The sequence below is a fragment of the Engraulis encrasicolus genome, chromosome 21 (assembly GCF_034702125.1).
Source record: "Engraulis encrasicolus isolate BLACKSEA-1 chromosome 21, IST_EnEncr_1.0, whole genome shotgun sequence".
Classification (NCBI taxonomy): Eukaryota; Metazoa; Chordata; class Actinopteri; order Clupeiformes; family Engraulidae; genus Engraulis; species Engraulis encrasicolus.
The window spans coordinates 22,276,583-22,289,254 of record NC_085877.1 but is presented as its reverse complement, the minus strand read 5'-3'; the positions used below and the strand labels follow the sequence as shown (position 1 = coordinate 22,289,254).

Below are 12,672 nucleotides of genomic sequence, written 5' to 3'. Positions count from 1 at the left end.
AATGCTGATGTAGGGTCATTCATTTTCGTCTGGCCAAATGCTTACTGCTCAACTAAGCAGTTTTCAGACCAACCTGGGACTGGGTTGGCACTAGTTACAGATCATGAAAACTCATTTCTCAGACTAGTAGAAATGAAAATGTGCCCCGCAACAGTCAGCAGATTTTTAAAAAAGAAAACATGGCTGATAATTGTATGGACACAGGTTGTTTATGGACTTGTACCCCATCCTGTTTCCCAGCTTTTCAGGCAAGGGAACAGGCTAAGACACCAGGGGTGCATTTCTCAATAATGTGGTTCCCTATGGGACACTGTTTTGCAACTGATTTGCTAACCTCGTTAGCAACACACCTTTCCAGAAACGGCTGCGGTTTGGGTGGCCAATCTGAAAACAGCTGCATTGTAATGTATGTATAATGCCACACTACACTGATCCTAGACCAGAATTTTGAGGGCACCTCTGAGTAACTCCGCCCATCTGCTGTGCAAATGGGACCTTTGCTAACCCCGGCATGCAGCAACCATGGTAAAGCAGCATAACATGTTGGAAGAGAGATATCGCGAGAAACAAAATAATAAAAACAAAATGCAAGGAGGAAAGAAGAGAGAAAAAAAAACATGACAGAATCCCGAACAAGAATTCTCGGAAAGATGACTCCCAAACTCTGCAAGAGGGAAGAGACATGAAAGAGACACATTTCCTTTCTTTCTTTTTTTCTTTGAAGCCGTAGACTTACGTGTATAGCACGCTCACACGCTACCTCACGCACACGCACACTCAAAAGGAAACACATTCACTGTCATGCAACGTACGGACACAATTCATTCACTCTGCATCTATGACATGAATTAAAAAAAAGTATAACTCATATTGAAACAAAAAAAATGTATATAAAAACACAGGAAATGGAACCATTGTCAACGTTTAAAAAGAGGGCATATAATAGGATAGGGTTAGTTATCCATACATGAACATTGACAACATTTTGGTAATGGAATATAAAATAAAATCGGGGGAAAATCGGAGAAAAAAAACTACACACACGAAAGAACGACCTGAAACCAGGTACCAGAACATCACCCAGACAGATGCACAATGCCACCGGATGTCATATCACTTATATATTGTCTAGTCAAGAGTAGAAGGAAGGAGTGATTTTTACAGAGTTGTTTGTAGTTCGTGTCTTACCTTTCCGTTCTGAAAGGCAGGGGTCCGATTTAATGTGAAAACATTATTTACAAAAAGTGTGAAGAGAGAGTATCGGCTACGTGATGACTTACAAATAAAATTACACATTTACACAGTAAAGCTGATGGTGTATAAGCAGAGAAGGAACCATTCAAGGGTTGCCATGCTAGAGCAGACATTCTCTAACAACTAATCATACAAATAAAGCAGCATATATGAAAACAAACATAATTTCATTATCACATAATTTCTGCTCAAACATGCTTATTACAGGGTCATAATTTGCTATAACAGAGCCATGATATATTTCATAATAGATTATCAACATGCACATACTATACAGTATATTATTTTGGCGCATATCACCCCAAAGCTGATCACAGCCTTAGTCAATGGCATTTTTAAAGCAGTTATGGGTAACAATTTATTTGACACAGTCTACGCAAGGGTGTCATGTAATCGTCATAAGAATAACATGACGTGTCATTAAGATTAATGACACATTATTCATGTTGATGACTGTTGTCATAAAGTGTCATTCAGATTTCATAATGTCAAATTGACATTGTTTTGGTGTCATTACATTCCATAAACTGAATAACGCATTATGACAACAGTCATACATCGATAATGTTTCATTAAGGTTCCTGACGCATCTTGTCATTACTATGACTGCTAAATGACACCCTTATGTAGGCCACGTCAAATAATGTGTTTTGTGATTCATGTACAGTATAAACATATTCTAGGTATAGGGATGATATGATATCTGCTGCCTTTAACAGTGCTGTCAGTGTGATGAGATTATTGATGATCTAATAGCACAGGTTGAGCAGCAGTGTGGATAGTGATGTGTTGCATGCACATACAGCATACACAAAGCAGGCACATGCATTGAGAGGGGCCGAACATACAGTGTGGAAAATGCAATAAATAAAAAAAACAGACACATTAAAATAAAAATAAATAAAATAAAACAAAGAAAGATCAAATAAACAAACTTTTATAGTAAATGTTGCCAGTTAATTTCGTTCTACCAGCTGCCCAAAAGTGCATTTCCTGTCTTAATTATGTAATGAATTTCACTACTGGCAAGACTTTAAATATTCATCATCAACTGAGAAAATCACAGCCAACAGCAGGGCTAAATATTACATAAAGGCATGTAGATTAAAACAATGAATTTCATCCTGCTGTAAACCACCATGATTTATCCCAGTACATAGTACAATTCTTAATCTCTGCGTGGCGTGAGTGTCAAGTTCTTGCTGGGTGTTATTGATGTTGAATAACTTTAATTTCCCTGTGCCTACTGCCAATGATGGTGTGCCCTTGCAAGGGATCTACTGTAAGTCCACAGTACTGCAGAGGGTGTCCTGCTGTGACCAACTCACTGTACTGTATGTCACGGCAGTGTGTGCCAACTGAGTGTGATGTAACACAGCATCGCAATGGAAAATAGTTATGGTTAGCATTAGCATCGCACTGGTCTCTGAAATGATCGAAGGTCATGGAAGTGAACATAAACCAATTAAGCCGTTCAAATGAATGCCCCTGAGCCAATTGCTTAAGAGGTTGTAGGCCTATCTCTGTAATTTCGGATTTCCTCTCGCAAACGTTCCTGGATTCATTTTGGGGCTAATTTGCCTAGCAAGTCCACATCGCATAGCTTTTTTTCGAAGTCTCCGAAAGGCAGTTAAAACAATAGGAGGAGAACTCAAATAAAAAACGCCAACACAGTAGAGACAGCAACACCACAGGTAAAAGACAAACAGACAATTTAAAGGCACTTGGGTGATATGATATGGGGTCCTGGGTCTTACAGTAACTATCATGCATGATCTCACGAGCAAAGAAAGCCTTCTCAAACCAAAAAGCTTGAACAGAAGATCACATTTCTGTCGAAACTGACAGGACACTACAGTACAGCACAAAGTCATTAGCTTGTCCATGCAATGCTTGCTAATGCGGAGGATGACACGCCAATGGCCAGAGGGAATTATGGGTAGAGAGAGAGAGACAGAGATAGAAGAAGGGGCGGTAAAGAAAGAGATAGAGAGAACAGAGAACCAAACGACAGAACGAAAGGATTCACTGATGTTCAGATGAACGAATGAACGAACGAACAAACAAACCGGAGAACCGGAGAAAAGAAGTCTATACCTCAGTAGTCCTATTGACCATCATCTGTGGAGGGTGGGGGAGGGGAGGGGAGGAATGAGGAAGGAGGGAAAGAGAAGTGTGTTATGGTCTAACACTGGTGCAGGTGCCTTCCGTTGCATACGTGTACACACACACACACACACACACACACACACACACACACACACACACACACACACACACACACACACACACACACACACACACACACACACACACACACACACACACACACACACACACACACACACACACACACACACTAAATTGCATGCAATTTTACTGGGTGGTATAACCAAAGGGGGACAGCTTTGTGAGGATAAACAAAATTGCTTCATTCATTTATGTAAGACATCCATTACAATGGTACATCGCACTCTTTCTATAACAAATAGTCTTGTTTTCTACACAGAACAGCATTCATTACAGAAAACAAGCTCGACATTCTCCTCCATCCCTGCATAGTGGCATCACCTTGGCAACAGTCATCCTTGACAACCCCACCCATTCCATTTCTCTATTCTAGAATCCAGGATGCATGCAGGGATTTAAATGCCTCTGTACCGCCTCAGAGTCACTCTTGCAACCCTGAAGGAGCACAACCGTTATGCATTACATTGCCGCAAGGGGGCGCTAGCTTATGTATAGGGGAGGGGGTACGGGCAGGTATAGGAAACAAAGGAAAAGAGGTAGAAGCAGAAGTAATAGAAGAAGAAGAAGAAGAAAAGGAGAGACCCGGATTGCGTCCGGATGGGCACACAGGATACAGGCACATTCAGACTAGGGAGGAAAAGACAGAGAGAAAAGAGAGGAAAAAAGGAGAAAGAACAACAGATGCACAAAGATAAACAGAGGGATGACAAGACATGACATGACAACAGGGATGATGAGATACAGCAAGATACGGCAAGGACATACGATGAGAGACAATAAAGTTACGGGAGATACAGCAAGGTCACAATTGGGTGTTGTTTACCGTTACAGAAGTGACAGTCACAAGACAAAAGAGCAGAACATCATTGATCTCAATGGTCCTTATTACGCTTTTTTAAAGGGGCTGCACGTTCCAAAGGGTGTGACTCATACAATGCACTCACAAACACATGCAGGGGAAAGGGGGAGCCGTACAAGTGTACACATTCATTTTACAAAAGGGTGAATTTTCCTTCAGCAGTTCATGCTAAAGGTTTCAAGCAGGTGTTCCCTGTCTCTCCCAAATAATCTATCACTTTCTTGAAATTCTACATGTTCTTTGCTATACTATGCAGCAGCAGCAGCAGAGTTATCAGTCCAAGATTCAAAAAGAAAAAAGGGAAAAAAACGTTGCCACAAACATGATCCAGCCATCTTTGAAATGTTGTCAAAGAGCTTGAAGATGAATGCACTCCGATTAGTTAATTAGTGAGTTATGGTGTGCTTGAAAGAAAACATGACAGTGTTGTTTTCTTTTAACTTTCTGAATCCTGGACAGACACCTCTCACTGGTCATTCCACCTGACACATAGCACAAAACCTAAAACAGAATTCGATCTCTGCCTCGATCTCTTTTTATTAGTACCTGTCAATCATCTCCCTTTCAATCATCCTCTTCTTCAGCCAATCAACTGTACCCAATTCCCCTCTATCCCCTCCCTCCCACGTCCGCCCCTCGTTACCTTGGATTGGACGTCGGCGTTGTGGTCGTTCTGGAGGAGCAGGGCGGCGGACTTGGTGTCGTCCTTGCGTGCGGCGATGTGGAGGGCGGGCAGGCGTACCTTGCCCTTGGTGTCGTGCTCCAGCAGGAGGGACACCACCTGGTTGTGGCCCTGCTGCAGTGCGATGGCCAGGGGAGTGAAGCCATCCTGTGGGGCGGGAAACAATGGTTGAAGGATCACTAGAGAGATGCTGGAGGAATTATGAATTTAGAATTCTCTAATGAATTTAGAACGTAGGGCCCAGATTTTTAAACCACATCACTTGGCAGATCATTAGCAGGATAGGGCGAAGACATTGGAGAAATCAAATTGGATTTCGATTAACAAAATTGGAACCTTTACCAAAAAGAGTAAAATTCACCAGCCACTAAATCGAAAATAATAGCCCATTAGAGGCGTCAACCGGTGTCATTTAATCTGACAGGTACTAATTTCCATTTCCGTGTGTGTGTGTGTGTGTGTGTGTGTGTGTGTGTGTGTGTGTGTGTGTGCGTGTGTGTGTGTGTGCGTGCGTGCGTGTGCGTGTACATGCATGTGTGTGTGTGTGTGTCGGGTGATGATTAAGGTAAATGAGCCATGTAATAACTGCAGGTGAGTGGACCTGAAAACACAGCATCAGCAAAGATGCTGAGCAGAGACACCTAGACATCCGAAACCTCTCCAGTACACATAGAGTACATTAAGAGATGAAAGAATAAGCTGTACACATAGGCATGCACGCACACACGCACACGCACACGCACACACACACACACACACACACACACACACACACACACACACACACACACACACACACACACACACACACACACACACACACACACACACACACACACACACACACAGCGCTGACCTCTGTGGCTGTGCTCTGGTTCCCTCCGTTCTCCAGCAGGTATCGGACCACCTCCAAATGGTTCTCCTGGGACGCCATGTACAGTGGAGTGAAGCCATTCTGCAGAGAGGGAAACACACACACACACACACACACACACACACACACACACACACACACACACATGCACACACACACACACACACACACACACACACACACACACACACCACACACACACACACACACACACACACACACACACACACACACACACACGCAAACAAGTACAAGCACACACACACACACACAAGCATGAGTACACACATACACGCACACACACACACACACACACACACACACACACGCACACACACACACACACACACACACACACACACACACACACACACACACACACACACACACACACACACACACACACACACACATACACACACACACACACACACACACACACACACACACACACACACACACGTGAAAACGCAATCAATGGCTTGTGGTCAGGCACTACTGCAGTCAATTATATTTCAGTACCATCCGCACAAGGAATTTAATTTCCTCTTCTTCTAAACTCCATACCCAGACTGCATTATGCAGACCGGCAGCACTTTCTCCCTTTTAATACTTCACAAGGGAAACAGTGGGCAGTAAGTACTATCACTGCATTACAATGTAATTATAAACATTTCCTGTAATTATTAGCAATCATATATGTGCCCACAGTAAACAGTGTGGTTAAACCAAATCCTTTCATGTGATAGAAGAGTACAACAAAATTAAGGCTGCAAGGCCACAAACACAGGAAGCTAAAGTATTAAATGTCAAAGATTTCTAAAAACAAACAAAGACTGTATTTACATACAGTACATGGCCATAATCAGTATCAATATGTGAACTATTAGTTTGTCTTTTTTTAACATTACATTTAATTACATTTAGCAGACGCCTTTGAACAAAGCAAATTACAAGGAGGAAATTCAAGCAAGTACAGAGTAAGGGGTCAGCGATGTGTTTTTTTTTTGACCATGTATGTGTACTATATCAGTAGAAAAGGGAAATGCAGGTTAGTGTTCTCAGCCCTCACCTGAGACTGGGAGTTGATGTCTGCTCCCCGTTTGACCAGGATCTTCACCACCTCCCCCTGCCCTGCTAGGGAGGCGATGTGGAGAGCTGTGTTTCCTTTCTGTGGGTCAGACAAACAGAGGTAGACAGATACAGATATTAAATATCAAATAGGCCTACAGTTAATATCATAAGACATAGACACATCCAATGTCAAAATGTATTAATCAACATTGTCATTTCTGTTTGAGATTTAATTTCATGATGTTTCATGAAAAAAGTGAAAGAAAATGTGTGTTCTGCTGTGAAAAGCTATTGACAAAGTGCACCAAAAACAATGCAGTTATATAGACTGGAGTATAAAGACCGCATGTGACATCATAGAAACGAATTCAATCAAGTCATTGTAATCATAGTGGATGATGTGTCCCTCAGAGAAAAATGTGCTTTCATAGGGTGAACACAAAATGTGTTGATTCTAGGCCGGAATTGTGGTGTTATTGGAGTTAGGAATGCAATATTGATCTTCCCTTGTTGACAACTCTTGGCACTGCTGGGTAAATCTATAAATGAGCGAAATAGCTTATTTATAGGAAGAAATGTGTAAGGAGATGTGTAAGCTAGGAGATATGACTATAGGGGGAAAAGTGTTCAGTTGACAGGTCAAGTGCCAACAGTTACGAATCAGCCATTCTGCAAGCTGCAGGAATACATTTTCAGACCCAGTAGGCCTATTTCATATTCAAGATTTACTTCAGGATTCAAAGGAAGGGTTTTTGGCTGGTTAGGTTTCATTATTTTTATGCAATATAATATTATTGTATCAGGAGATGGGTGGGAGTGAAGGCAACTGTTGTAGAAGAAAGAAAGAAAGAAAGAAAGAAAGAAAGAAAGAAAGAAAGAAAAAAAGAAAGAAAGAAAGAAAGACAAAACCCATGTCTGCTCTCTACATACGGCCTCATGCACAGGACCTTCCAAGTCTTTCATGTTCCATAAAGAACCAGGCAAAGGTCAGTAGAGGTGACAGTGTCCAACCACACCTGTCCACTCAGCCACTAGGATAACCACAGACAACTTCAAAGCCAAACCCTTCACACACACACACACACACACACACACACACACACACACACACACACACACACACACACACACACACACACACACACACACACACACACACACGCACACACACAGACATGCACGCACGCACGCACGCACACACACACACACACACATGCACACAGGCATGCATGCACACATGCACACCCACGCTTATAAAAATCCGGTGTCAATATTTCAGAGTAAACAGTGGATTCAAAAATCAGTGTAACATTCTGCAGGTGTGCAGTGTAATTTCAACTCTGCAACTCTTAATGCTTACACAACATTGAGTAGAATTACTGTACCTCTGAAAATATATATGACAAAAGAGGAAAATTACTTTTTTGAGTGGGACAAAATGTTATCTGAAATAGTTAATATAAACTCTTTAAGAGTTAGCATTTTACTGCACACACACACACACACACACACACACACGCACACGCACACGCACACGCACACGCACACGCACACACACACACACACACACACACACACACACACAGGCACGCACGCACACACACACACACACACCACACACACACACACACACCTACAATACTTCACAGTACCTAGAGGTACCTGACAGGACGATGCTAGCATTGGCTGCTGTGCAGGATTCTGTTTTTGCTGAGTCACTGCGGGCTAGTTTTGAAGCAAAGCCCTCCAAAGTAATGCTTATCACCCCCCTTTCACAGACACAGGCAGGAACGCACCCACACACAAATACTTAGACAGAAACACACACACAAGCACACAGCCACAAACCCACAAACTGAAACTTACAAAGAAGCACATGCACTTTCACGCTTCTAGGGTCTTTGTCAAGGAGTCAGAGACCTCTTTCTAATCCTAAATATCATTCAGTATCATAATGATGGTGACCTGAGAACAAAAGCTCACCAGGACATAATGGATGGTAATCGCCTACTCAAGGCTGCTACCAGCTATCCTATTAATTAATGCTTGATCACAGCATTGTGTCGGTTACGGTTTAGGTAATTACAGAACACTGCTAACAGAATCTATTAGCTGTGATGTGATGCAATATTCAATTTGGGATGCTAGCTAGTTATTTCATTACAAAGCTAATCACGTACCACCATAACAGATGTTTGAATGAGCAATTAAGTGTATACCAATATAATTTTGTGAACACTTTACCAGATATGGTACTACTGTAGGATTTAGACTTAATGCGTAAACCCAGACCCTTGCCTGAACAAATCTGGAAAACTGGAACAGCTGATCCACATGTACTAATGTGTGCGCTTAGAAATATAGAAATGGTTTTATTACAATCCATTACACTTAACTGACACTTTTATCCAAAGCAACTTACAGCTATTTTAAGTACAGGTTATTGGTATCAGTCCCTGGAAAAATGTCGGGTTAGGTGCCTTACTCAAGGGCACCTCAGCCATGGAGTGGAGGGGTGGGATTCAAACCTGCAACCCTCTGATCTAAAGCCCATCTGCTTACCCACTACACTGTAAAAAAAAAATAGTTGAGACTATTTAAAAAAACAGGGCAACCTTCTGCATTTAGAATTTTACGTTTAGCCAACAATGTTTCCATGATAATCTCAATTATGAATACACCGTCATATTTATTGAGAATTCTTAATTCAGTAAATTTTCATTTCCTCATTCTACCAACACAAATTTGTCTTTTTACTGAACAGTCGGCACGTTCTGCCAACGATGTTCCCATGATAATCTCAACTATGATAACACTGTAAAGTTTATTAAGAATTCTTAATTAAGTCAATTTTCAATTCCTCATTATACCAGCACAGATTAGTCCTTTTGCTGAATAGACATTCACAACATTTCAATAATGAACAAAAACTTCACACTTTGATTTTGTTTTTATTTCAACAAGTACTTTTGAACGGAATCAAAAGTATTCATACAATTTAAGAGCATAACCATTTTCTGTCTTTTTAAGCAGGAAATAGAAGGCTAAATGGGGTTTAGTGTCTTTAAACAAAATTTGGCCCTTCAGAACTTAAATTTGGTTTCACAGACCAAGCTGCAATAACAAGTGCAGTTGTAATTGGGGTGTCATGCCATTCATATCTACTTGCTCTCTACTAGTTCTGAAACACAAGCTACAAGTTTGAGACACTGATTGACCCATAAACAGCCTAAATACACATTTGCCAATTCAGAACATGGCCCTGCACCTAAGTAACATAAGGTTTAACATGTCTGGTAAGTAAAACATAATGTAAAAGAAAAGATAATGATGGGAAATTGCTATACCGCCATACAAAGGGAAAGTGCAGTAATTACATTAACATTCAAACTGAGAAAAAGGCCTAAGACTGGATGTTGTAGTTACTTCAAATTTGACATGGCAAAATCTCTGCAAACGGGACACATTTGGACCGCTAGTCTTTTTTGCAACATAAAAAGGTGGTGTAATGAACACCCTTCTCAGTTTGAACTCAATTACTGCACTTTGCCTTTGAAGGCCAGTATACCCCTAGCCTGCCTCTCACCGACGGTGCGCGAGTGTAGCTCCGGAGCACCCTGGTGGAGTGGAGCTACACACACATCCGTCTCATAGCGCTGCCCTTAACACACTCTTCTCGAGTAGAGAATAAACGGAGCACTTGTTGCTTACAGATCAACGGCTGCTCGCATTGACTCTAGAGATTAACCGAAAACATTTTTGGAGGAATTTGTTGGTGGCGAGTTCAAATATGTTGGTGGTGAGTTGCAATAAATGCACCTTTTTTTGACTCCAAAAGAGTATGTTAATGGCAACGCTACCAGATGGTGGTTTGTGTACACACCCGCACCATAGGTGAGAACCAGGCTAGTATAGCCCAAGTAAGGAGGTAAAACTCAGCGATACTCCACACTGTGAGAAGATGGGTCATCAAGGGGAACTTGACGTAACCAGTATGCATCTCAAAATACAACCTTGTATTCACTCTTCAAGTGCAAGTTTGTTAAAATGTCTTCCACATTTTCCCCTCAGAAATACAAGGTAGTCATACTCCAACACCGTGGGAGCATAGGCCATCAAAGGAACTTGATGTAACCACCACAGATTTCAAAATACAGCCTCGTCTTCAGTCTTACAGTATAAGCTAAGTTCAAATGTCATCCACATTTTTTCCCTCAGAAATATAGCCATACTCCAACATTGTGAGAACATAGGCAGTCATGGGAACTTGACATTACAGCCTCGCCGTCAGTCTTACAGCGCCAGTTTGTTTTTCAGAGATTGTACACGCCGTGTACATTTGAGACAAATCTCCATGAAGACATTTTGCAAAGTATCGAAGGTATACTTCAGAGCCTTTGGGTAGGAGATATTCAGGGCATAAAGGAAGCCAAAAAGGTATGCCAGAGCAGTTGGGGTATCTGGGATATCTTGCAAAATAACTCTCTCCTCGAGGATGACGGCAATGTTTTGCACTCGCGTAGATGTACCTGGACCACAGTCTTCACGAACATATAGAATGCCCACAGCCACACACTGGAGAGCCACACCATCTGCATCGGCCTCCTGCAGACAACAAAACCACAAAAAAAATATTTTTACTCTCACATTGACTTTGTAAATCTGCTGTGCCCCCTCCTGTACCACCTACTCATGATGAAACTCATAGGGCTGGGTCCCATTACATGACACTATTATACAAATAAAGGGAACATCAAACCGAAAGCAATGTAACTCCCTGACAACCTACCAGCAAGGAAGCAATCACTGTGAATTCATTTTGTCTACAGTTTGTAAATTTCAACCAATGAGTAGCAATTGGAGGTAATAACCAAAGTATGCCCCAGAAATTGTTTTTTTTCAGCAGGTGGCATCCACAGACCATTCCACCCTCACCTCACCCCCCTTCTTCTGCAATGTAGGTTTAAATGAGGCAGAGTATAATCCACTGAAGTTGCTCAGATAGTGGTTGTCAAAGGTGGCACATCAATGTGTGGCAAGAAGATTTGCTATGTCCCCCGGCAGTGTCCAGGGCATGGAGGGGATGCCAGGAGAAATGCCAGTACCACCACCACATACACAAACTCGCTCACTTATTCAGTCTTTGCCACTCAACCCCCTGCCACTGCATGTTTCACTTTGAATTTCTATTCATTTACCCCCCACCCGATCAATGGCAGTTACCTCATCACTGAAGTTTGAATTGTTGCCCTTAGGGAGGTGCCACAGGTGAATCAACAAAGACATCCACCCCTCCTCTATTCATTACCTCATCTTAGACTAAATCTCCAATTCTATTCTCTATTGTATTCTATTACTCTGTACTACGTGCATGTCAGCACACTTTCAGTCTGAGTGTGCATGAGTATAATGTACATAGTATGAAACATAAAGGCACTGTATGCCATTATATGATTTGTTGGAAAAAGTTCCTGTCTGATGCTAATGACTACTTACAAGGCACTCTTTCAAAAGGTCCTTGGGGTCCTCACAGAGAAATACTGGAAGTCCTCGAAGAGCAGCATCTTTGGGGTGCCTGATGATGTCAGAGGTCTATGTCAAAAAAGCAGGAAAAAACATCAGTTTGGTTAGAGTTAGAGTTCAAACACTTCTTTATAGCAAAAATCGTTTCACTTATTA

At 41.8% G+C, this 12,672-nt stretch overlaps 1 protein-coding gene across 18 annotated transcripts in view; it reads right to left on the bottom strand.

Annotated features, from left to right (window-relative positions):
• LOC134436989 (ankyrin-2-like) overlaps positions 1 to 12,672 on the bottom strand; it is a 302,705-nt gene that overhangs the window by 74,539 nt on the left and 215,494 nt on the right. For 13 of the 18 annotated variants that reach the window (XM_063186396.1, XM_063186395.1, XM_063186404.1 and 10 more), the window contains exons 4-7: positions 6,992 to 7,090; positions 5,902 to 6,000; positions 5,007 to 5,192; positions 3,352 to 3,375 (exon numbers count right to left, since the gene is read on the bottom strand). In XM_063186396.1, the coding sequence (XP_063042466.1) occupies positions 3,352 to 3,375; positions 5,007 to 5,192; positions 5,902 to 6,000; positions 6,992 to 7,090 (408 nt within the window). The remainder of the gene's footprint in view (positions 1 to 3,351; positions 3,376 to 5,006; positions 5,193 to 5,901; positions 6,001 to 6,991; positions 7,091 to 12,672) is intronic. The other 5 variants (XM_063186393.1, XM_063186399.1, XM_063186407.1 and 2 more) reach the window with 1 other exon arrangement.